At 50.4% G+C, this 22,110-nt stretch overlaps 10 protein-coding genes across 10 annotated transcripts; 2 read left to right on the forward strand and 8 right to left on the reverse strand.

Moving 5' to 3' along the window:
- Positions 1 to 1,527: 1,527 nt before the first annotated feature.
- COCVIDRAFT_35885 (hypothetical protein) lies at positions 1,528 to 6,615 on the forward strand (the record flags this gene model as incomplete). The annotated part of the gene is made up of 3 exons (XM_014703345.1): positions 1,528 to 2,844; positions 2,893 to 3,002; positions 3,057 to 6,615. The coding sequence occupies 3 exons, from the start codon at positions 1,528 to 1,530 to the stop codon at positions 6,613 to 6,615; spliced, it is 4,986 nt and encodes a 1,661-aa protein (XP_014558831.1).
- A 1,081-nt stretch (positions 6,616 to 7,696) lies between these two features.
- COCVIDRAFT_93505 (hypothetical protein) lies at positions 7,697 to 8,914 on the reverse strand (the record flags this gene model as incomplete). The annotated part of the gene is made up of 1 exon (XM_014703346.1): positions 7,697 to 8,914. The coding sequence occupies one exon, from the start codon at positions 8,912 to 8,914 to the stop codon at positions 7,697 to 7,699; it is 1,218 nt and encodes a 405-aa protein (XP_014558832.1).
- Positions 8,915 to 9,736: 822 nt separating this feature from the next.
- On the reverse strand, positions 9,737 to 10,192 carry COCVIDRAFT_14159 (hypothetical protein; the record flags this gene model as incomplete). Its single annotated transcript, XM_014703265.1, has 1 exon — positions 9,737 to 10,192. One exon carries the CDS (start codon positions 10,190 to 10,192, stop codon positions 9,737 to 9,739), a length of 456 nt encoding a protein of 151 aa, XP_014558751.1.
- A 625-nt stretch (positions 10,193 to 10,817) lies between these two features.
- On the reverse strand, positions 10,818 to 11,018 carry COCVIDRAFT_62637 (hypothetical protein; the record flags this gene model as incomplete). The annotated part of the gene is made up of 1 exon (XM_014703347.1): positions 10,818 to 11,018. A coding segment is annotated over one exon (201 nt), but the record flags the coding sequence as incomplete, so codon positions are not given.
- A 1,095-nt stretch (positions 11,019 to 12,113) lies between these two features.
- COCVIDRAFT_53064 (hypothetical protein) lies at positions 12,114 to 12,803 on the reverse strand (the record flags this gene model as incomplete). Its single annotated transcript, XM_014703348.1, has 1 exon — positions 12,114 to 12,803. A coding segment is annotated over one exon (690 nt), but the record flags the coding sequence as incomplete, so codon positions are not given.
- Positions 12,804 to 13,085: 282 nt separating this feature from the next.
- Positions 13,086 to 13,904, reverse strand: COCVIDRAFT_24781 (hypothetical protein; the record flags this gene model as incomplete). Its single annotated transcript, XM_014703283.1, has 1 exon — positions 13,086 to 13,904. The coding sequence occupies one exon, from the start codon at positions 13,902 to 13,904 to the stop codon at positions 13,086 to 13,088; it is 819 nt and encodes a 272-aa protein (XP_014558769.1).
- A 509-nt stretch (positions 13,905 to 14,413) lies between these two features.
- On the reverse strand, positions 14,414 to 16,249 carry COCVIDRAFT_93552 (hypothetical protein; the record flags this gene model as incomplete). The annotated part of the gene is made up of 6 exons (XM_014703349.1): positions 14,414 to 14,974; positions 15,024 to 15,199; positions 15,238 to 15,428; positions 15,485 to 15,636; positions 15,688 to 15,811; positions 15,864 to 16,249. The coding sequence occupies 6 exons, from the start codon at positions 16,247 to 16,249 to the stop codon at positions 14,414 to 14,416; spliced, it is 1,590 nt and encodes a 529-aa protein (XP_014558835.1).
- Positions 16,250 to 17,169: 920 nt separating this feature from the next.
- COCVIDRAFT_93315 (hypothetical protein) lies at positions 17,170 to 19,303 on the forward strand (the record flags this gene model as incomplete). Its single annotated transcript, XM_014703350.1, has 9 exons — positions 17,170 to 17,313; positions 17,361 to 17,744; positions 17,794 to 17,870; positions 17,921 to 18,019; positions 18,065 to 18,128; positions 18,177 to 18,312; positions 18,397 to 18,564; positions 18,619 to 18,860; positions 18,920 to 19,303. The coding sequence occupies 9 exons, from the start codon at positions 17,170 to 17,172 to the stop codon at positions 19,301 to 19,303; spliced, it is 1,698 nt and encodes a 565-aa protein (XP_014558836.1).
- A 104-nt stretch (positions 19,304 to 19,407) lies between these two features.
- COCVIDRAFT_93607 (carbohydrate-binding module family 13 protein) lies at positions 19,408 to 19,983 on the reverse strand (the record flags this gene model as incomplete). The annotated part of the gene is made up of 2 exons (XM_014703351.1): positions 19,408 to 19,762; positions 19,832 to 19,983. 2 exons carry the CDS (start codon positions 19,981 to 19,983, stop codon positions 19,408 to 19,410), a joined length of 507 nt encoding a protein of 168 aa, XP_014558837.1.
- Positions 19,984 to 20,724: 741 nt separating this feature from the next.
- On the reverse strand, positions 20,725 to 21,973 carry COCVIDRAFT_35892 (hypothetical protein; the record flags this gene model as incomplete). Its single annotated transcript, XM_014703352.1, has 4 exons — positions 20,725 to 20,904; positions 20,958 to 21,131; positions 21,182 to 21,771; positions 21,823 to 21,973. 4 exons carry the CDS (start codon positions 21,971 to 21,973, stop codon positions 20,725 to 20,727), a joined length of 1,095 nt encoding a protein of 364 aa, XP_014558838.1.
- Between the last annotated feature and the right edge of the window lie 137 nt (positions 21,974 to 22,110).

A 22,110-nucleotide genomic window follows, 5' to 3' on the forward strand; every position in this document is an offset into this window, starting at 1 on the left:
TTATCATGGCGTAATCTGGCGGTGGCAGGCGAGAGAGGCGGCGAGTAGCAGGTCAGGTGCGAGTGCATGAGTGCAGCAAAGGCGCAAAAGGAACACGTTTGGGCGACAGAGACTGCACGGCATGCGGCACGGCGATGCGGCTCATTGGACGGGCATGGCAATGGGCATGGCAGAGCAGCGGCGGTTTGGAGACGGGGGCAGCGACTAGGGCTGCACTGCAAGATGAAGTGGGAGACGTGCGGTTCACAGCAGGGCGACGCAATGGTTTTGGCGTGCAGCAAGTTGCATGGGCCTTGTTGACAGCATGCGCAGCGCTTGATGTGCTGGCAGCGCAGGGGCAGAAGACGACTCCACCCGACCGCCGTCAAGTTACGAGGGCGACAAGCGGAGCGAAGGCGTGATTTGCTGATGGCTGCTGGCGGCGCAAAAAGGTGCGGATGTAGGTATGGGCGAGGGGGAGGGGTGTTTGGGAGTGGACGGGTGTTGTGGTGGGAGTGGTGGTGGTGGCAGCAGCAGCAGCAGCAATAGCAATAACGACACCACCCACAGCCAAGCCCTAGATGCTCCGGGAGAACAGCGACTCGTCGGTGGCGATGGCAGGCGTGCGCTGTCTTTGGAGCGAGGATGGGTAGCAGCGGGGATGGCCTGGCCGGGAACGTGTGGGCGGAGGAGCAGAAGGGGGGGTCCCTTTGCAGCTGAGGCATTTGGGTGCAGGGCGTATGATTGGCAGACGGGCGATGTGCTGGTCGTGGCAGGGCTGCAAGTCATCGCGGTGGTCGCCTGGCCCGGCGTGGATACAGTAAGTAGCAGCAGTAGAGAGAGCAAAGGCACCAAAGGCGGTCAGCCCTCTCCTCTCCTCGTCTTGGCCGTTGAGCGTGCACACAAGGGACTCGATCGCCGCCGCCCAATCACACCCCGCCCGCCTCGCTACGGCCCCCATGCCCGCCAAAAGAGTCAAAGACGCGCCAACGCACACGTCGAGGCCGTCGCCAGCTGCGCCCAAAGCAGCTCCTCCTCTCCCAATACCATAGCTACATCTGGCCATGCTGTAGCCCATTGCTGCCACTCCATCCTCCGTCAGAGCTGCTCCGCTCCCCCATCTTCGGGCTGACACGCCGTCACGGCGAATGGCGAATGGCGACATGATGCGACGATCCCAACTCACGGCCTCGCCCCCGGCACAGGCCTCAAACACCCCTCTACGTATGTGCCTGTTCCTATCTTCACCCGTGCCCCTCTTGACCCTCTCCTTCGTCCCTCTCTCTGTCCCTCCGTGCCTCTGCTTGGGCCTGTCCGTGTGCCCGTGTGCCTGGCCCAGTCACTGGTCCCTCGTATCAATGCGCTCTGTACGATGTGCTGGCACTACAACCGACTCTGACCTCACTCGCAGCCGTGTCGCCCACCGTCACCCACTTCTCCTCGAGGAGCCACACGCCCTCGCACCATACTTCTCAAGCAGACGACCCGCCTGCTGAGGCTCCCCCCCGGTCGCCCTCTCCTCGCCCTTCCAAACAATCCACGGCGACCATGGGCAGTCGACCTGGCGCGTCCCTCGACGCCGCTAGCAACGACCGCCATGGCCTCTCCACCCTCCTTCACCAAAGGCCCCAGATGGCCGCTTCCATGTCTGCTCCCGCCGGCCGCTTGCCTCGACTGCTCCCCGCCGACCTGTCCTCGTACACCGACTCGTACCTGCCCACCGCAGCCATACCCCCCTCCGCCACTTCCCTCGCTGAACTCGCCCACCTGATCCGCCTCCAGGGCTACCAGGAGCAGCGCAAGGCTCACTCCAGAGTCCGCCTGCACAGATGGCTCGTCTCCAGCGCCCTCTCCGCACGTCTGGTACACTGCGGCGAGCTGGCATACCGCACCCTCGTGGACAACTTTCGGTCGGACGACAAGAAGGCCTTTGCCTCGCTATACAACGCTCTCAACGACGTCCGCAACTCGTGTGACGCCACACGCCAGTATGCCCTGCTGGAGCCAGACCTGGAGTTTGGAAAATCAAAAACCACCAAGTCGGACAAGTCCCTCTCGGCCTCGACTTTCCTCAACGATGTTCCCTCGAAGATCCTGGACGATCTTCTAGATTTCATTTCTGAAATTCGCACAAATCCCGAATTTCTTGCTTCTCGCATTTCCAGCCTCTCGCAGCAAGAGTTGGCTGCTCTTACTTCTTTCCGCCAGGCCATGGACCCTATTGACTCAGTCATGGCCATTCAGGCCCGCGGTCGAAATCTAGGCTCCCAAAAGGCCCAGCAGCAAGGCGGCAACCCCATTGAACGCCTCTTGTCTTTCCAGCGCCACGACCCCCTCTCAGCGCTTGTTTACACAATTTTTGCAAACTCGTCTGGTCCGGATTCCGCAGAGGACCTTCGCCGTACCGATGTTTGGGCCACCGTCTGCGCCAAACTAATCAAGGATACCAAGATTAGCCACAACTTCATCAGAACCATTCTGGACGTCTGGGCAGGCATGCGCGAATGGCCCGGAAAGGCCAACCTGGAGCTTTACCTCATGCAAACCCTCCAGGACGGTCAGTTCCTCCTTGAGAAAGCTGAGGAATCAGGTGTACGGGCTGGAGCACAGCCAGTGCCTCGCAGTACCAAGGATACCATTGCTGCAGACGAGTTCTTTGACAAGGCTGTTAAGCGCTTGTTTGAAGTCGTCGATGACGAGCCCAGTGCTGGTGGCATCCCAGAGGGCGTCTTGGAAATCGGAAATGCCATTCTTCGCAAGCTGAACGAGGAGAACGAAAGAGGAGCCCGCAAAGCATCGCAGAACTTTTTTGTTTCCCGATGGTTGTTTTCTTCCTTCCTCTTGAACGCAATCATCCACCCCGAGGCAAGTTCTCCCTTCGGCATTGCCTGTTACAACACTAACATCTGACAGACGCACGGCATCATGATTGGTCACCACATCAGTGAACATGCCCGCCAGAAGATTCTCAAGGAAATCGCCATCCGAGCCCAAAAGCAGGTGCTCGACATGACATACAACTGGTACGGGCTCCCAGCAAATCATCCGGCAAGCATATTTACTAACTCTACGTGTAGGAAGCAGCAGATACCTGTCCTTCCGGAAATCCGCACCCACATTGAGAGCATTCTGGCTCGTTTCAAACACACAAAGACACCTTCCAAGCCCATCCTACTCCCTGCCAAGGCAATCACCTCGCCCAGGGAGACGGTCGAAGTGCAACCCTTCATTGTCCTCTCTCCAGCTGACATCATCACGCTGGTCAATGCGCTCTTCCCAGAGCGTCGCCCCTCATCGAGCCACATGGACAACGACAGCCAGCGCCGTGCTGGTCTAGCATCATCTGCTTCTTCAATGTCTGGCATGTCTGTTCCATTCCGCAATGCTGCCGCCTCCATGACCGATGCAAGCTCCATTCTCAGTGCTAGTGCTTCGTCTATGACAAGTGATCAGACCTCACGCGAGCCACTTTTGGACAACAACACGACACCAGTCGAACAGCAAACTGACACCAAACCAGCCCCGACAGAGCTCTATGGAAAGCGTCTGCGCATGGCTTGCTCAGAAATGACTCGCATCCTCGGCGCTGAAGCTACATCCGGCTCATGCCATCCATGTGCTGAGCGATGGGCTGTCTTGTACATCTCCGCTGATGGCAAGCAGCTCAAGCCACGCATGCGCAAAGACTTTGATGACGAAGAAGAGCATGACGACGACTCTCCAGACAGCGATAGCAGTGACGATGAGGGCACTACGGATAGATTCGATCTCGGCCACGATTATCACCAACTTAAGGAGGCGATTGTCAAGCTTGTGGAAGATTACGAAATCCCCAAAACACTGGCCCCGGATAGTGAATCAAAGAATTTCAGCAACCGTATGACGACACGCAGAAGCGCTCGTGGACGCGGTCCGATCCGCAACATTAGCGAGAACCTCGGATCTCGCAATCCATACAATGCAAACCAGAGTCACAGCCAGCTCACAAACATGATTGCAAGCCAGAGAAGCGGCTCTTCACGCCGTTCTCCCCAGATTCCCAGGAGTCACAGCAACCCGCAAGTTGGCGAGAAGTCAGAGAACAGCTCGGTGCTCGTTACGATGTTGGAGACAGCAATGTACCAATGCCAGGCGCGATCCGATTTCGTCAATGCCCATATGTACTACAAGACCCTCCAGAGTCTGCGAAGACTCAGTTCTCCAACCCTGGTCAAGAACGGATACGCAGCTCTTCTCAACTACTTTTCTCGTGGTCCCAGAGATTTACTTAGCAAAGCAGCCAATGCCATTGAAGAGTTTGAAGCATGGTTTGTGTGGCTCAAGCAGTCCCAGGAAAGGTCCGACAACATGGTCGACGAGATGATGCTCACTTTCAAGAACCTGAGAGACAAGATGTGGTACATTACCGATGTCCGCACTTCCAAGCCATATGAAGACGCCAAAAATGTGGCCCTTGCCCTCAAGATCATGGACCAGCAATCCAAGACGCTCAACGCCAAGGGCCCATCCGGATCTCGATCCCGCAATGCCAACAGCTTTTTGCGACAAAATGAAGCTCAACTGGTCGACCTCATGGCGGCTTCACAGGATTTCGGTGGTCCGAACAAGCTCTCAGACGAGCAGTCGGAGATTACCCTGAAGTGGCTCATGCAATACGGTGTTGAGAACTTTTGCAAGGGCGAGGAGCGGATCCACCGCTTCTGCCTCGAAGTCGACAAATGCGTCACCAAGGTCATTGGTGAGGGTCTATTGGACGGTCCAGTGCTTTGGGCCAGTGATTTGTACAAACGTGACCAGCAAATCCTGGAGAGTGGTCGACAAAAGGGTGATCTCTTCCTGACTGGCGTCGGCACCCTCTCTATTGCGGGTGACGAAGAGTACGAAACCCATGGTCGGGCTGGGTCGCGCAACAACGACTTTTCTCAACGCCCAAGTCACGGCAGTCTGCGTTCGGCCGCTAATGGCAGCCGCCCATCAATCTTGGAACAGAACCCCTGGAGCAGGAATCCCCCAGAGTCGTCTGACTACTTTGGCGCATCTTCACCAGTCTTGGCTATCGACCCAATGGCTACCTTTTGGTCACCATTCCAGACACAAGCGCAATCACCGACAAACGCAACGAGCATTCGCCCACGAACTGCCTCGTCTTCCAAGGGCACTGTCATGCTGAAGCAGTCGGCCACAGTCAACGAGGACAAGCGCCGCTTCATGCTCGACTTGAAGCAGACCCTCACTGGCCTTCTGTTGAGCGATCTCGGCATGATGGTGTTTGCGAACGGCAGTGAGACTGATTCATGGTTCGGTGGTGATTTGCTTGACGACTGTATCGAGCGCCGAGACGAAGAGGAGCGTCGACGCAAGAACAAGCTGGCCAAGAAGAAGAGCACAAAGAACATCCGAAGGCAGACTGTTGACCAACGAAACCTGCCGTTGGAAGCGCTTGGCCGGACAGAGCGCAGCTCAGCTGCACCTCCTGTTGCAACCTTGCAGCATGCCGCAGCCGCCGATGCCCACCATTCAGCTGGAGAGCATTCGTCGACTTCTAGCGATGCTACCTCGCGATCGTCTGGCAATGCTACTGCAAAGAAAGCCGGGCTACTGGAGTTCCCATACAACGTTGCCTTCCAACGACTCCTCAGCAGGTTCCAGACACACCCCAACCCCTTCTCCAAGCTGCATGCGCTGTATGAATTGGAGCTTCTCATCATCGCTTCGTTGTCTTCTCGAACTGGTCGATCCTACAATAATAACAACAACAACATCCGCCGCGACACACTTCCTCCTGTCCCCCAATCGCCCACTCTTGGCGCTATGCCAGAACTCAGCTCTCGTGAGCCAGCCACCCAGACTTCGCGTGCACACAACCTGGAAGAGGCAATTGCAAACTGCGAAGAGCGTCGTTCTCAAAGCATGAACGTAGATCGCGTAAGCAATGCGTCGCCACTGCCTCGCAACGGCGCTCGCTCTCCAGTTGGACCACCAAGCACAGACATGATTGTCGAGGTCATTCAAGGACTCTTGCGAGACTCGAACATTCGCCCCAAGACTCTCTTCAGAGACTTGCAGTTTATCGCATCCTTTGTACCAGCGCAGATGCTCGACAAGACTGCGCGCGGTAAAGCATTCTGGGACGTCGGTCTTGCAGCCCTCGGCTTGAAGCAAGACGTCTGCCGCATCATGGTCGAGCTTGTTGATGAAGTCATCACCCAGAACTCGAAACGTGATGCAGGCAAGGCAAACAGCAGCAGCATGACCGAAAAGGTCGGCGCATCATCGTCAGCCCTAGGTGACGAACCCATGTCCAAGTACACCATGGAAGATGCAGGACGCATGCTTCTCATCACTGCCAAGGAAGGCGATTCAGTCGCTGAGCGCGAATTAGCCATCTTCTACCTCACCTCCCCTGAACTCATCCACCGCACTGTGCTGCCGCTTACCAAGCCCAGCGAGGTGTTCAAGACTGAGCTTCTGAACCGCGAGAAACGAGCCTCGCAGGATCCTGCACGCAGCGATCCCATGACCATGTGCGTTGCGCAACACTGGATGGAGCAGTCCATGAAGGGTGGCGACCAGCTTGCTGCCAAGTACCTGCGCCAGCGAAGCGAGCTGGAGAACATCAACCCAACCAGGGCATAGTATGTCTTTTTGCGCATTTGGTGTTCGACTTCTGCATTGATACCCCCGCGTTCCAACCGTTAACTTGAGTATTTTCGCGTGTTGCGCACACGTAGTTCACGGTCCAGATGATGGATGGTCAGTTTATGCATAGCGAGGGAGTTTCTTAAGTTTGTTATCCCCTGCTTTTTTCTTTCTTCTTCATTCAGATTTCTAGCAAGCATGATTCCCCCATACTGTTACCTTTTAAAGCCGCTTGAGATGAACTTTTTACGTATTTTTCTTTTCCCGTCTGACCTCCCATCTTCTTACATTTATACCAGCGCAGCGCGACGGGAGCGTCGAGGACACATGATGCTCTGTGTGTGAGTGTGTGTAGAAATTTAGGAATTGGATGTACGTCCAACGGTAACGCGAAACATGGATGGTAGGCTTAAGTGTGGATTCAACGACCAGTGAAATGATTTTCTTATTTCAGAGATATCCACAAACGAAATGAACATGTATGGGAAAAATGACGGGGCAGGTAAAGCCAATGATGTAGTAAGCCACGAATTTCCTTTTTTTTCTTCTTTTATTTCTCCTCTTCTTCCTTTTCATTTTTTTTAATTTCCAGATATAAAGAAGACAGTACAAAGTTGAAATTAGGGTGGTATACGTTGTCCATTTTGTGTGAAATGCTGGGTATTGGTAAATATATTGCGATAGATGACACTCCGTCCCCCTTCCCTTATTGTTTGGTAAATTTGACTATGAAATGAATAGGTTTGAACTGGAGTGCTTTTTGAAGTTTTATTTGTTCAGAATAGTGAGGTATAGTGTGTGTCGCTTGTACTACGTTTGTAACTCTCAACATCGGAATTTGGAGACGAGAAGATGTGTTTTGACGGGCATGATGCTGCGAAGTGTAGTTAAGAGACTTTATCGAGTTGATTCACGCTTGACTAATACATAGAGTATGAATATATACATGTTTTACTCAAGACACTTTTTCTATAATACCAACACATGATCATTCAAACTACTCGCACCTAGTTACTTAGACATACCAGAGTATGATGTACACACACACACACACAACTTTTGAACTTGGTCGTGAACCTCAAATATCGCGCCAGGAGCTCGGCAAGGCACTAATCGAGCCTTCGCCATCGTCGTCTTCGGCATACGCCTGATATCGGTGCAGCGTTGTTGGCTGCCTTGCAGCTGCACGGCGTGGGTGTCTGACAGTTGATGCCGCGTACTGGGATGGTAGTGGCTGTGTCTGCAAAGCGGGTGGAATCTCTCTGTGCTGGCTAGACGACGATTGCCTCTCCTCGGTAGATGAGAGTTGCGAATTGATGCCTCTAATCGCGCTGACCAGTGTCTCTGCCTGGTGCAGCAAGTCTCCGACGCGAGGAGGTACTTCCGGTGTCTGTTCAACAACTTCCGCGTGGTCGGATGCGGAGGAGGCGCAAGAAGACTGTGCCAGGGCCCCAAGTCCCGATGCCAGAGCAACAATTTGCTCCAAATTATCGCCATAGCAGTATCCATCAAACGACTCCGCATCGTCGTCCTGGCTTCCGCCCGAAAGCCCCTCCGATGCCGTCCTCTCCACCGGAAACAATTCCTCAACCTCTGCCTCCTCCCCCTCAACATACACCACAAACTCCCACCCTCCCCGCACCGTATTCCGCATCTTCGCCACCCCCTCCTTCAGCATGCCCACTTCATACCCCTCCAGCTCCCCCCTGACAACCTCCCACTCCTCCGTATCCCTAAAACACGCCCCATAAACCCACACACACACTTCCTCCCCATTACACCTCCACTCCACAACCTCATGCCCCTCCCTCCTCTCCCTCCGATACGTAACCTCGTTCTCCAGAAACCGATACGACTGCCGCAGCGTATACCGTCGTGCCGCCGATTTCCGCTGAAACGCGTACAACCAACGCACAACCCACGCCACGATATGGACTCCGAATTCGAACTCGAGCGCCGACCAACTCCACCGGAACCCAGTCATTTTACTTTCTGCGTCGAAAATCGGAAACCCGTGAGCGGACGCCCAGGCTTTTTGCTCGACGGCGCTGAGGTGCTGGGCGCAAGATAGGCGCAGGGAGATTGCGCGGCGGAGGGTGAGGATGTGGGAGAGGAGGACGGGGTTGGCGGTTAGGGTGTGCGAGGAGAGGAGGGTGGTGAGGTAGGTGCGGAGGTGGATTAGTTCGGGGGTGCGGAGGAGGGAGAGGTGCGAAGGGGGGAGGGGGAGGGTGAAGGTATTGGGGCGGGAGAGGAAGGTGTGGGTTGAGGGGGGTGGGGGGCGGGTTAGGAGAGACATTGTGTATAGGTAGTTCTGAGAGTTTGGGGGGGGTTTTTTTTTAAAAAAAAAAAGTGTTCGTTTGAATGGGCTGAAGTGTTTTGGTAGTATTATGGGGATGCTAGAAGGCTGGGAAGATGGGGATTATATATACTTGTGGTGGAGTTGGCAGGTCATGGCGGGTTGTTTGAGGCTTCTTCCATGAGGGCAGATTCAAGGTACACATGTTCAATCTTGCTGGTGGTTTGAGGTCACAGAATTGAATGGATGTAGGGATTGAATGGACTGAAGAATCACCTTTTTATAGCATATGAGGTTTTTTGTGTTTAGTATCAACGACTTACGTGGTTGTGACGTGTTTTTGTGTCGAGTATATGATGGAATGGAGACAATTTGAGAAATCGGGGAATTGGCAATAGCGGCAAGCTAAGATTTTGATTGCTTTATCTGGTCGGTGGCATACCCGGATTACATAGAATACTCGACATATCAAACTGCCAAGTATTGATGGATGTTCCGCCATGGTGTCGGTATCCATCCCCGACTTGAAGCCGTATATATTTCTGCTGCAGAGAACCAAGATCAACCTAACCGACGAAATTCTAGAACTGCCATTCACAATTCCCTTCTTTTCAATCACCAAAGATCATCAGAATACGGATTCAGTATGGATAAGCTTTTGATTTCAAGAGCAAACTACAATCTCCTAATTTTCCTCCGTCACTCGAATAGCTAACATCGCCTCACATCCCACCACTAACAACAAGCCCTACTGCCCACTAACCACCCTCGCCCCCGGCCTCTCCACAAAAAAGTAAAACTCAAGACAATCATCAATCCTCTTCAACGTCCTCTGCACCGCAGCCTCAAACTCTGCATCTCTTCCTCCACCTCCCCCCTTAACCTCTCCCCAAGCTGCCTCACGTAATTCGGACCTAGATCCTCAAGTTCCGCCCTCGGAATCGGATGCACAGCATGGATAACGCGCTCCGTACTCTCCCACTTCTCGGGAAACTGTAGTTTGGCGTAGGGATCGACGTCAACGGTGATTTTGGTATAGTGGGGAGAGGCTTTGATGAGGTGGGGGATGGTGTAGGGTCCCCATTTTATGAATAGTTCTTCGGAGTCTTGGGGGGTGTAGTTCCATTCTGTGGCGGGGTGGGTGGGAGCTGGGGCTAGGGCTGGGGCTAGGGCTGGGGCTGGGGCTGGGTATGGGGTGCGGCGCGCGGGATCGAAGGGGATGCTGCGGCACATGTGGCCATGGCGGCAAGCACGATGGTTGTGGCGAGACATGAGCATTTTGATAGTTTATGATAGTGTGGAAGTTCTGAGAGGGTTATTGGGAAATTGAGCGTGGTTGAATTGCTGGATGTTCTGGTATTTGACTGCTTGAGAAAATGGGTTTCTGGATGTTGGGCAAGGCACTGAGCGGAACTGCGCATTTTATAGGAAAGCAAAAGTTATTACTTGTTTTTTTGGCGATCGCAAATGAGGAGGGATGTTTGGAAGAATATTCAAGAATGCATCATTGTTGGTGACTCAATAAGTAAATGGTCATCGAGTCCGCGCGCTGTACCTATATTTCACAAGCCTGATATGCTGGTGAATACGTGTCAAAGAAATGCACCTCCCATGTTAAAAATCATCTTTCCTAGCCCCGCAATATCTCTTGGTCTCTGTTAATTGTATAAGTTTCAGACAGCGTAGTGGTAACGTAGCAAACATGGGGATAGACCTTGATCATAGTGGTTCTATTCGAAACCGCCGTCACCAATTATGTCACTATAGGGCACGCTGTGTTTGGAAAGACGGATACACTTGAACATAATGAAGGAAAACAGCCATACCCAATCAGTCCCAGAACAACACATTGGTGGAGAATATGTATTCAACCCATGTTCTTTGAACTATAAGAGTGCTATTCAAGTTCCATGTGAACCCATTCACCGTCCTCTGCTGCCTCACCATCCATGATTCCGTCAATGTATGCCTCGCCAACGACCAGGTATCTTGTACCTGTAGGCCTAAGAATGAAGGGCATCTGCACTCCACTGACCAATACTACAATGTCACCCTCCTCAACGGTCATGGCACTGATTCCTAAGCGACCTTTTTTTGTGATGAGAGGCACTTTGCAATCATTTATTCTCAGAATCCCACCCAGCATCTGATGCATGTCCGAAGGAAATTCCATCATGCGGTATCTCAAAAGGGTCCTTCTCAGAGCACTTTGGGATTCGAGGAAACCGCCTTTCTCTGCGTCGCTTTGATACACTTCTTTTAGTATGCGCATAGCTTCAGGGAACTCGCTTGCTCTTTTTAGCATATTGTTTTCTCCAAATCTCATACCTGCATGCGAGGCTCTGGCTGCGGTTTGCATGCGCTCCTTAACGTCCAAGTATGGCTTCTCAACAGAGTACGTGAGTTGCAACATCACATCAAGCCACTTAACTGGAGATACGACTCTGGGCATTGAGGGCAACCTGTCGACGTGACCCAGTTGGAAGACCTCGTCAACCTGTTTGACATATATCATTAATCTCTCACGCTCATAGTCTCTGCTAGGCGAAACGAAATGATGTTCGTTCTTCGAACCACAGGCGTTAAATGTGGGATACAGGTTGTGATTGTCATCACCGACTACCTGCAGCATTGGCGGGTCTGGTTTAGACCAATCTGGTACCCAGGAAGGCAAACCATTTGGTCTCTCAATACCACAACAGATTGATAGAAGTGAGATATGACCTTGTCGTAGCATAGCAGCCATTGTAGTTTTGTATACCTCCTCTTTTGATTTAGTGTAATCTGGGAAGACGCCTAAGGCCTCTAAACTATCCTTGTCGTTTACAAGACCTAGGAGAGCAAATACTTTGTCTCGCGGATCAGTTGCTTGAAGAGGTTCCTGGCTGCCGCTTCCCACGAATGCAAAACTATTGAAGCTATTTGTTCGAATCATCGATAGCAACGAATATTCTTGTTGCTGATATATTTTGGACATTGATAACATCAGGTAGACTTTCGGAGACATAGTTGTGAGTAGTTCTTGTTGATAATTCGAGAATGGTCGGTTGCGCATTCCTAACCTCGAAATTATGTCTGCAAAGGCATAAAAAACTTTGAGGGCAGCGTGAAATCGTTGGCGGGATATTCGCTTCGTTCCGCAGACCATTCGGGCTCGTTCCGGCAAAGTGATTTCCTGCAAAACCCAGATTCGGCTCCACCATTTTCGCTGGAAGAGATGGTCCAGATCAGCTAATGGAAGCAAGTAACGATGGGACTCAAAGCCACCCATAATATATAAGAGGATTTCGTATGCGTACAAGGGTATCGAGAGCCTGGCGGGATTGGAATTGGGATTGGAAGTGGGCTCTGTAAGATCACCCTCCAGCGGTATGATCCCCAGCATTACTTTCCACGCAGTCAAGCAGGCCGAAGTATCTGTAGGAAGGCCCAGTGATTCCGAAATCGAGCCCAGTATATCGAGATGTTGCAGAACAGCATCACTGTTGTGTGCTGACGGTCCAAGCCACGCTATCACTTCAGATGTCTGTCGATAGATGTCGCCCATTAAGGCGACTTGCCATCCCTTCTCTTCATCATCCGCCTGATTGATGCATATCGCATCAATCCAGGTAATGAAACTCTCTGATTCGACTATACTGTTTAGTGCTTCGAACAAGTTTCTTGTCACTTCGAAAGTACGTCCGTTTACTAGTATGGACCTAGGGTCGCTCTTATCTCCCCAAACATATGACAAGGCCAGGTATGGTGGAGGTTCATCAAGACTAGCATGAAACAGTCGACATGCAGGCTGGGAATCGTTCGGCCATTGATTTTTCGGGAGTAGCTCGAGAAGCCTTATCTCGCGCCTTGACCGGTCCAGCTGCTCGTGGTGGAACGGGACTGTCATGGTTGATCAGATGGAAATTTCCTGGTAAGAGAGAACCAAATATCTTTTTGGTATTGCGCAAATGGAGTTAGATAAAAAAATACTATAATTTTTTGTAGATGAACATGTTATACTGTGTTCTAGACAAACACACGATGCTGTAAGGCTGTGTAAGTGCTGGGTGCCTAAAAGTGGGGGGCCTGTCCTTCACCCCGCCAACCATTCGCACGATTCTTAACGTGCCAGCTCTAACTTCATACCATCTACTAATACCAGTCTTCTACTTTTAGAAAGCACTCTAGGCTACCACGGATACTCCCCAGAGTTATGTATAAACTTGCCTACCTCCGCATCCCTCTTTCCCTCCACAAGTTCCATGACACTTTCAACCGTCTTCTCAGCACTTCGCGCACCAAACTCTTGCTTGTTGTACGGCCCAAGGTTAGATGCTGTGAATCCAGGATCGTAGCAAAAAACCTTCACCTTCGTATCCGTTTCACCAACAGCCCCAGCGTCATCCTCGCCTGATTCCGGCTCCATCGCATAAGTTTGCTTCACGCCGAGTCCAAACTCAACGTACAGACATGCGGTTAGCATGTTGAAAGCCACCTTGCTTGCACGATACGGAATGGCCTGAATCTTGTACATTGGGCTTTTGGGGAAGAGTCGCCGACCGATACTTCCAGCACCAGAGGATATGTTGATGATCCTGGGGTTCTCGCTTTTCTTGAGAAGGGGTATGAGTGCTTTTGTGAGGAGCCATGGACCTGTGGCATTGATGTCGAAGGCTGCAGCCATCCTTTCGCGCTCTGTTGCGCCTTCTGGGAGTGCGACGGCAGCGTTGTTGAAGAGGATGTCGAGCTTACCATGCTTTTCTCGAATGTGTGCAGCGGCTTGGTTTATATGCTCGTCGCTCTGCACGTCGAGGTGCATCAGCTCGGCGCTGCCGGGAAGGTTGCGTGCTTGCAGGTCTTGCAAGGCTGTAGCACCTTTGCTGGTGTTGCGAGCACCCAGGAGGACGTGATAGGTGCCTTTTTGGAGAAGTTGATGTGCTATCTCGAAGCCAATTCCGGAATTCGCGCCGGTGATCAGGGCGATCTCTTTGGCAATAACGGATGACATGATGGTGGTTCCACTGGGAGTACTCTTATTTCAAGGAGGAACATTAAAACCGGTGCAAGAATATAGAAAGGGTATGTCGAGACTCTTTTCGAACATGTCCTGACAACGTAGCTTTATGTACATGTTGCACTGTAGTTGACTTGCATCCTTCACGGAGATGTACATTGTAAGTCCGGTTCACTCAACCTAGCCTATCCACGGGCTTTAGACTTCAGATCGTAGATCTGCACTCTATGCACGATCTGACTAGTACCTTGTTGGATTTAGCCATTGTGTAACACAAACGCCGGGCCTAGATCGCAAAGGCCACCGGGCGTTTTTTGCACTTGGATGCGGGCTAACGAAATTAAGACTAGAAGATTTGCACTTTTCAAAACAGAACAAATTGCGCATGATGTGTGGGAGAGTGTGTAATTCTCATGATCTAATGCTCCCAGATTTGACCCATCATCGCAAACTTGATCAGGGGCTTTTGATAATCGCAACGCTAATAACCAATATACTAAAATCTACAGCACGATGCCCGTCTGCCCCCGCGCTTGAGGCGACAGCGAGTCTGCTCTCATCTCCTTCGTAGCAGCTTTGGACAGATTTGATCGATTCTGCTGCGTCAGCTCTCTACCGCGCTCCGTCAGTTGTAGTTGTGGCATGTCTTTTCGCACTGCAGCAATTCCACCTTTCACGCTGCTCGCAGTGATTCTTCTGGCTCGAAGTATACTTGTAGCAACTCTTGATGTATCTCCGTCATAGCACACCACGTATACCTGCTTGCCAGCAAGATCGTAAGCACTGATACGATCGGAGGTGAAAGTAGCCTCTAGCTCCTTCCATTGAGTCTCGAGTATTACGGCATCGAGAAATGGGCTGGGCATGGAGGCATTGCAGCTCTGCAGCGGTAGGTTGCATGAGCCAGGTACATGAGCTCTGGCAAAATCTTCTGGTTTTCGTAGGTCAAGTATAACCGCCTCATTGTTGTCGCCTTGTGCTGTGCTGGTGAATTGCGAGAGTAATTGCGTGGGCTCCAGTTCCCAAGCGTCATCGTAACGGTATAGGTCGACTGCTGTGAGATTCTGTTTTCATGTCAGAATCATCCTGGAAAAGAAGAGAAGATAGCCATACTTCATTGTGAATAGGTGGGAAAGCTTCAGCACCAAGCTTGTCAAAATACTCGTCCACATACTGGATAGGGAGATCACAGCAGATGAAGGCACAATCGATGAGTCCGTTAGATCCAGCAAGTTCTTTCAGGGTGCCTGCCGCTTTTCGCTTGCTCAAATAGTTGAAAAGTCCTTCTGCTGTCAGTCGTTGCTGTACGAAAAGACGATTGACGCACCTTTGAGGTTGAAGCCGGACGATGGTCCACAAATAAGGCCTTCACGGCAGAGCTGTAGGCTGAGGCTGAATGCGTCCTTTGAGCCAACTTCCTCGATAGCATCTACGGAATCGCGCCAAGGGAATTCGACAGGGGCCAGCAACGCAAAAGAACGGGGCCCGGGAACTCGATCGCCAGGGGCTGTACACACACTAAGCAGTAAGTTAGTTCCTATTTGAATGCGACAATGATAAGAACATCAACATACCCTAAGCGAAACACTGACGGATCCTGAGCCTTGAAGTATTGTCCCAAGCCTGTCATAGTGCCCGATGTACCCATACCAGCACATATCAATCGAATGTTGGGCAACTGCTCGAGGATCTGAGGGCCAGTCCATCTGACGTGCGATTGCCAATTCTGTAGTATTTAGTACATGTTTGAAAGCGTTGCATCGCGTAAATGACATACTGCGTCGTTCTCATATTGATTCAAGTTCAAGACTGATTCATCCTCTTCAGCCATCTTCTTGGCCCGTTGTATACCTCCGCGGCAATCTGTAGGGTCGGGTTGAGACGGGCCTCCGAACAGTGTTCTTTCAGAAAGTTCAGCTACTAGAAATCATGGAGACTCAACGGCATACTTACATGTCTAGCCCAAAGAACTGCATGAGCCGCAGCTTAGGGCCACTGGTCTTGTTGCTCAGGAAAGCTCGTGTGTCTTTAATCCCATGATTGATCCGTGAAAGTAGTGCAAGTGAGATGACGGTCGATCCGCTCGAGTACTCAACGACGGTCTTTGACTTTTCTGGCTGCACTCCTTTCTCCAACATATTCAGCGCCGGCATGACCTTGACGTTGTTTGCAGGATGCATGGACATCATTTTGGCGTGTATGCGAACGCCGTCATTGTAAAATGGGTTAAGGCTGGGTGGTAATTCTACCAGTGGAAGCATTGGTTGACAGTCCGGGTCAAAATAGTTCCGAATTGCATCGGGACCCGAGTAGGCATTCAGATAGTTTCGTTTAGCCATTTTTTTGTATTTAGATAAAGTTGTTATGAGCAAAGCAAAAGGTATGTGACAGTAGAGAGGCTCTCCTCTTTAAACTGAATGCATTCACCGGGTCTACCCGACCAATGCGGACGAAAAAAAATGCACATCATATTTTGCTGCGTGGATGCGGCTCTAGGGGGCCATGGCAGCCATCAAGGTTCCGAGAAAATAACGCTGCAATATAGTTGTTACATGATTACGGTATAGTCGGTGTTGATACCTTGGTGGTTTCTAAGGCATATTGAGCACATTGTGTCGAATCGAAGCCATCGTGTGAACAGGCGCTTTTTCTGTTTACAGGATAGCGTTGGCAGGGCGGTACTCCCTGTTCGCATCAGCATCCATGACCTCCAGCCAATCCGTTTCACATGCGGGCCCTAACTTGGCACGTCGACATACCACGCTTATTCCATGCATGCTGCAGTGTATTTCAAGGTGCTCAAGTGGCAGGCGGTCAGACCCTTCAAAAGCAATGTAGATTGGGCATGATGCACTACCCATGTGTATAGCCTGTTGATCGACGAACAGTGTCGTGTAATAGTAGTATTAGTACTAGTGCACCACTACTAGTGGCCTTGGCATCCAATGAGCATCTTAGTGGAGCAAGTTTGCGCACGTTTTACTGCCGTCTATTGACGCACGATTCTAGACTGCTGGAAGATTCTCTGAGCAAGTGCCGGCGATACTACATGGAGATGAACTATTTTCCAAAGGCCTGGGCTTGCAGAGACCGGTAAGCACCTTAAAAGAAATCGGTGCTCTTAAGCCCTTTAGTTCCAAGTGCAGTGCGCGCTGTCGGTGTACTTCCAGGCCCGGTGATATATAGTATCCCCTAAGAAACTTGGAGAGATTTGCAGTGACGACGGTGGCTGCCTTTTGCTCCTCTCTTCTTCAATCGAATGCCCAAGACTGACGCACCCTGTCTTGAGTACGCCATGGACACTAAGCCTACTCCCGAAATTGAACCACACCCATCAGACGAGGAAACTGGGCCGAGGTTCAACGAGCAAACTAACTATGTGCCGGTCAAGACTATCATTACTGTGAGAGGATTTGCATCCAATATTGTTCCCTGTGCTCATCAAACTAGATATTTCTGGCCTGCGCAAGTATTGACTTGCTAGCATTGTTAGACCAGACTACTCTTGGAGCAAGTTTAACCATTGTCAGCAAGGCTCTTGACGCTGACAGTGAGCGCGCATGGATTGCAGGCGCCTACTTCCTCACATCGACCTCATTTCAATTACTCTATGGCCGCCTTTCCGACATATGGTCTCGCAAAGTCGTCTTGAGTGTCGGCATTGCAGTCTTCTTCTTCGGTTCATTAGCCGCGTCACTGGCACAGTCAGCCGTTCAACTCATCATTTTCCGTGCCTTCACGGGAGCCGGAGGCGGCGGTCTTGTGACAATCGCCCAATTGATAGTTTCTGATATAGTACCGCTTCGCGAAAGAGGCAAGTATCAAGGTATACTGGTATGTCACATGCTATTTATGTTGAAGAAAGCTATTCACATCACCATAGGGGGCTGTTGTAGCGCTGGCCAATGGAATCGGACCAATCATTGGAGGTGCACTCGCCTCACAAAGCCCAGATTCTTGGTAACATCTCCCAAAGAGACAAAGTCCATCATGTACTAATCATATCATAGGCGATGGATATTCAGGCTGAATCTCTTCACAAGTCTTGTGGCTATTGGCGCTGTGACCTTCTTGATGCCATTACGCAAAGTCCACGGCGCATGGAAAGAGTAAGTTATTAGGTTCATCTCACAGTTCAATGCTAAGCGAACAAGAAAAGTAGCAGCTATCGACTTTTTTGGAGCTTTCCTAGCCCTTGCCGGCTCCACACTACTCGTGGTATGTATATCCTGTTTCATTCAGTGTGCTAAGGCTTACCGGTAACAGTTGGCATTGACGTGGGCTGGTGGTGAACACCCATGGGAATCTGCTCACGTTGTCGCTACTCTTGTCGTCGGCGTTGCAGTCTCCGCAGGTTTCATACTATGGCAATGGAAAGGTACCAGTGTGCCGCTAGTTTCACGTAAGTCAAGCCATCGTATCGAGTTAATGGATTCCATCATTCACCCTGAGATCTCTGTGAAGCACATTTACTGATCATGCTTAGTGGAAATATTCACTTCAAAGGTCGTTAACGGGGCGATGTTGACAATGTTTGTCAATGGCTGGAATTTTCTTGTCCAGATCTTCTACATCCCGTCGTTCTACCAACTGGTATACGGTTATTCAGCTGTCAAGTCTGGAGCACTGTTGCTACCTATCACACTCACACAAAGTAGGTGTCGTTAGTTATACTGGGAAGATTAGATGGTTGCTGATATAAGGATAGCGCTCTTTAGTACACTCTCTGGTCTCGTAGTGCATTGGACTGGACGTTACCGGGAATGCCTTCTCATCGGATGGGCAGTATGGGCAATTGGATTGGGCTTACTATCAACGCTTGACAGCCCTTCTCTTGGAAAGCAGATAGGATACTCTCTTCTTGCTGGTTTTGGACTTGGAAACACACTGCAGCCAAGCCTGATCGCTGTCCAAGCAGGAGTCGAACGCAAACACATGGCAGTCGTCACAGTAAGACATATACCTGCGCCTCTTCGACATTATTCCTCAAAGGCTGACATCGAGCACAGTCAACACGCAATTTCATACGCAACCTCGGCGGTACCCTAGGATTGGCAATTGCGGGAACCATTGTCAATAATGCCGTTCGTCATTCACTAGCACCATACGGACTCTCTAGAACGGAATTGAACCTACTTCTCAACTCGCCAGACCTATTTCGCGAGTCGGTCGGGACACAGCGTATGGATCAAATTCGCGTCACGCTCACCTCAGCATACAAGGAAGGCTTTCGAATCATTTTCATCGTGGGTGCGGCTCTCAACGCCATTGCCTTTGTCGCTGCCTGGTTCTTGATGCCTCAGGTAGAACTTGCACGGAAGGACGATGCTCAGCTAAAGGAAGAAGGGCAGAAGAGGCATGAAGAGAGGCGTAATAAATCCTCTAAAGTCTAGCATAGTTATTTGTTGCTCTGTCGCTCTTGTAATCAGCAACAAAACTCAATTTCATTCTCGCTAGTTACATTGCCACGATCGGCATGTTCGACGTGTACCATCCCTCAGGCATCCTTAAGCGGCCAATTGATACCCTTATCCTTCGCCCCGATGTTCCCCAACCCCGCGCAATTATACATACCCACAGGGTTATTCTCCACAGCTCTTATGTATTGTAGATCAAGACACTGCTTGGTACCCACACTAGCCTCGAGTGCAATGCGCCCATCATCCATAGAAATCCAAGTCTGAGACTCCGCCTTAGGTGCGCATTCGCGGAGGTAAACGAGCGCCATGTCCTTCCACCCAGATTTGGGGCCGGCGTCCATGCATAGGGTTGTGGAGGCAAGTTGGATCGAGGTGCTGTTTGATGGTGCAGCAAGATACCACGTTTGCGAAGGAGATTTGGTCAGAGATTGGCTTGTGGATTTGACGTGTTAGCTTATGTTTACAACTTCGACATGTTGAGGGTGCTTAATGAGAACTCACACTACAAGAGGTGCGCCTGCGATGCGCGATTTGGGAACGACAACGAATTTGGCATCTTGAGCTGAAGTGATGTAAACAGTGCGGTGCCCTTCTGGTGCCTGGGCGAAGCTTGTTACCGCGAGTGCAAGGCTGAGGATGATAGTGGGCAACATTGTGATTCAGTGAAGCTGCTGTAAGATATTTACTAAACAAAGTACATCATGACATTCTTTTATGTGTTTTGCTGCCCTGATCGCTCTCGCTTGGCTAAAATCTACGCTTGATTAAAGTGTAGACATATGTACCGATGGTGGGGACGAAGCGAACGGCAGTTGTGAATGTGGGGAATGTCCTCCACAATATCTTTAATAGATCACTTATACTGTTCAATATTTACCCATTCATATCCTGTCTTCGGTAGTTACATGTTCATCGCAACCAGGAAATATGACTAATACAAGCGTTCCTGATCGCGTGACAGATCGAATGCGACGCTCTCAACGTCGAAAAATATGTTGCTTGATAGCTGCTTGGTACATACCAGCTTCCCCAGCTTTTAGTGAAATCTTCCACTTCGAAAATCACAAGAAATGATCACTCAGCATTATGGCAGGAAGTCAGCCTCATTGAAAGGACATCAATGTTTCCAGCGTTTCTGCATGAATCAGACTATTCATCCACTCTCCCGTTTCATCTTCTCCGTGCCGTCATCTTCATTTTGTGACTAATGATTTTCTTTCCCCACGGTATTTCTTTTCTCCAACATTGTTTCTGACATATGCAAACTGCAAAAAGCAAACGGATCAGTACCAACAAATTTCCCCTGAGCCCACTCGCGCTTCTTTTCCCATCTCCGTTTTGTTTTTACCCAAGTTTGATTTGTTCATAGCGGTTGCAAATTGCTGTGACATGCGTTATTTAATGTCCAGAGCTGCAGTGACTTCCTTTTCTTTCTTTTTCCACAACCACCACGTGATTAGCATGACTACGAATGTGAGTATAAAAGTGACTAGAAAGTATAGCCATAACCAGGAAGAGTACATGCGCCCACCGAGATTGTTGTTAAAATCGAAAAACGTGGTGCTGAAGAATGTCTGCAGGAACTGTTAGAAGGGAGGCGGCGACATGAAACTCATTGATGACTTACAGCAGTAAATGTGGCGGGCAGAAAAATCATTGTCATTGCGGCGATGATCTTCATTACAGCACTATCACGTGATGTGGCAATGGCTACACTTTGCGAAGACCGTGCCAGGCTAGTGCTAGTACTGGCTAGACTGAGACTGGTCGCTGCATCGCGTTGAGCAATGCCGCTGTATATCTGCGACAATGAGAATGGCTTTTAGTACTATTTTCATCAAAAGTACTTACAGTCTGAACTAAAGCTTGACCTCTTTTAGAGAGATATTCAGTTCTATCATGTAGTCCCATATTCCAAGCGCGTAGATGTTCATGCGTCTCCGATAGTAAATTTGTGATATGCGAGATATCATTCTTTGGCTCACCGTGGGCCATAGCTTGTTGTCGATATCGATCTGTGACCTGGTCCAGGAAATCAAGCAAACGCGCAGTGCTTTTGCACGACCAAGCGATGTATGCAAGTTGAGTGTTTGCTGCATTTAGAGTCCTTGACAGTGCCGTGAAGTCAAGATTCGCCAGGTCAATGCTATCATGGTGATCAAATCGGATGCCTAGCGTTCGTTCGTGCCAGTAGATCTCGTCATGCCATCGGGTAATGACTTTGCCTAGTTCGGAAAGGTTATGCTGAACAATCATACTGGGAATTATAAAGGCAGATTCGTTTGCAGCACCTCCCTCGACATCGCGAGCGAAGCGGTCGTAATTCTCCGTTGCTAAACCATGCATGAAAATGTACATCTGGCGACTGGGGAAATGATACGTAAGTGAAAGACCAGCGCATACATAGTTCATCGCGCCAGGAATGGATTGGATGACGAAACCTGTCAGAATGTATTTAGAGAGTCTCCCTCTTCATGTATTCGCTCACTTACTGAGATAGTTTTCCCGAGTATTATGAAGCGGTGTATGGGATAAGTGGGCGGGTATTTGAGGTTGTGTAAAGGAACTGACCAAGGCCCTTTGATCCAGCATACTAGGATAGACGTCTGGTATGCGTGCAAATGGTGCAATGAATGTGTACATCTGTAGAGACAGAGAGATTGGCGTTAGGCTGCCGTCATAAAGTCCTGCCCGCTGTGAGCAACTGGAGATTCCATGAGCGACTATCTACTAAAGCTAAGAATAGGTATGCGCACAATAGTTTTATTGTCTCATGTTCT

Source organism: Bipolaris victoriae (assembly GCF_000527765.1).
Source record: "Bipolaris victoriae FI3 unplaced genomic scaffold scaffold_23, whole genome shotgun sequence".
Lineage (NCBI taxonomy): Eukaryota > Fungi > Ascomycota > Dothideomycetes > Pleosporales > Pleosporaceae > Bipolaris > Bipolaris victoriae.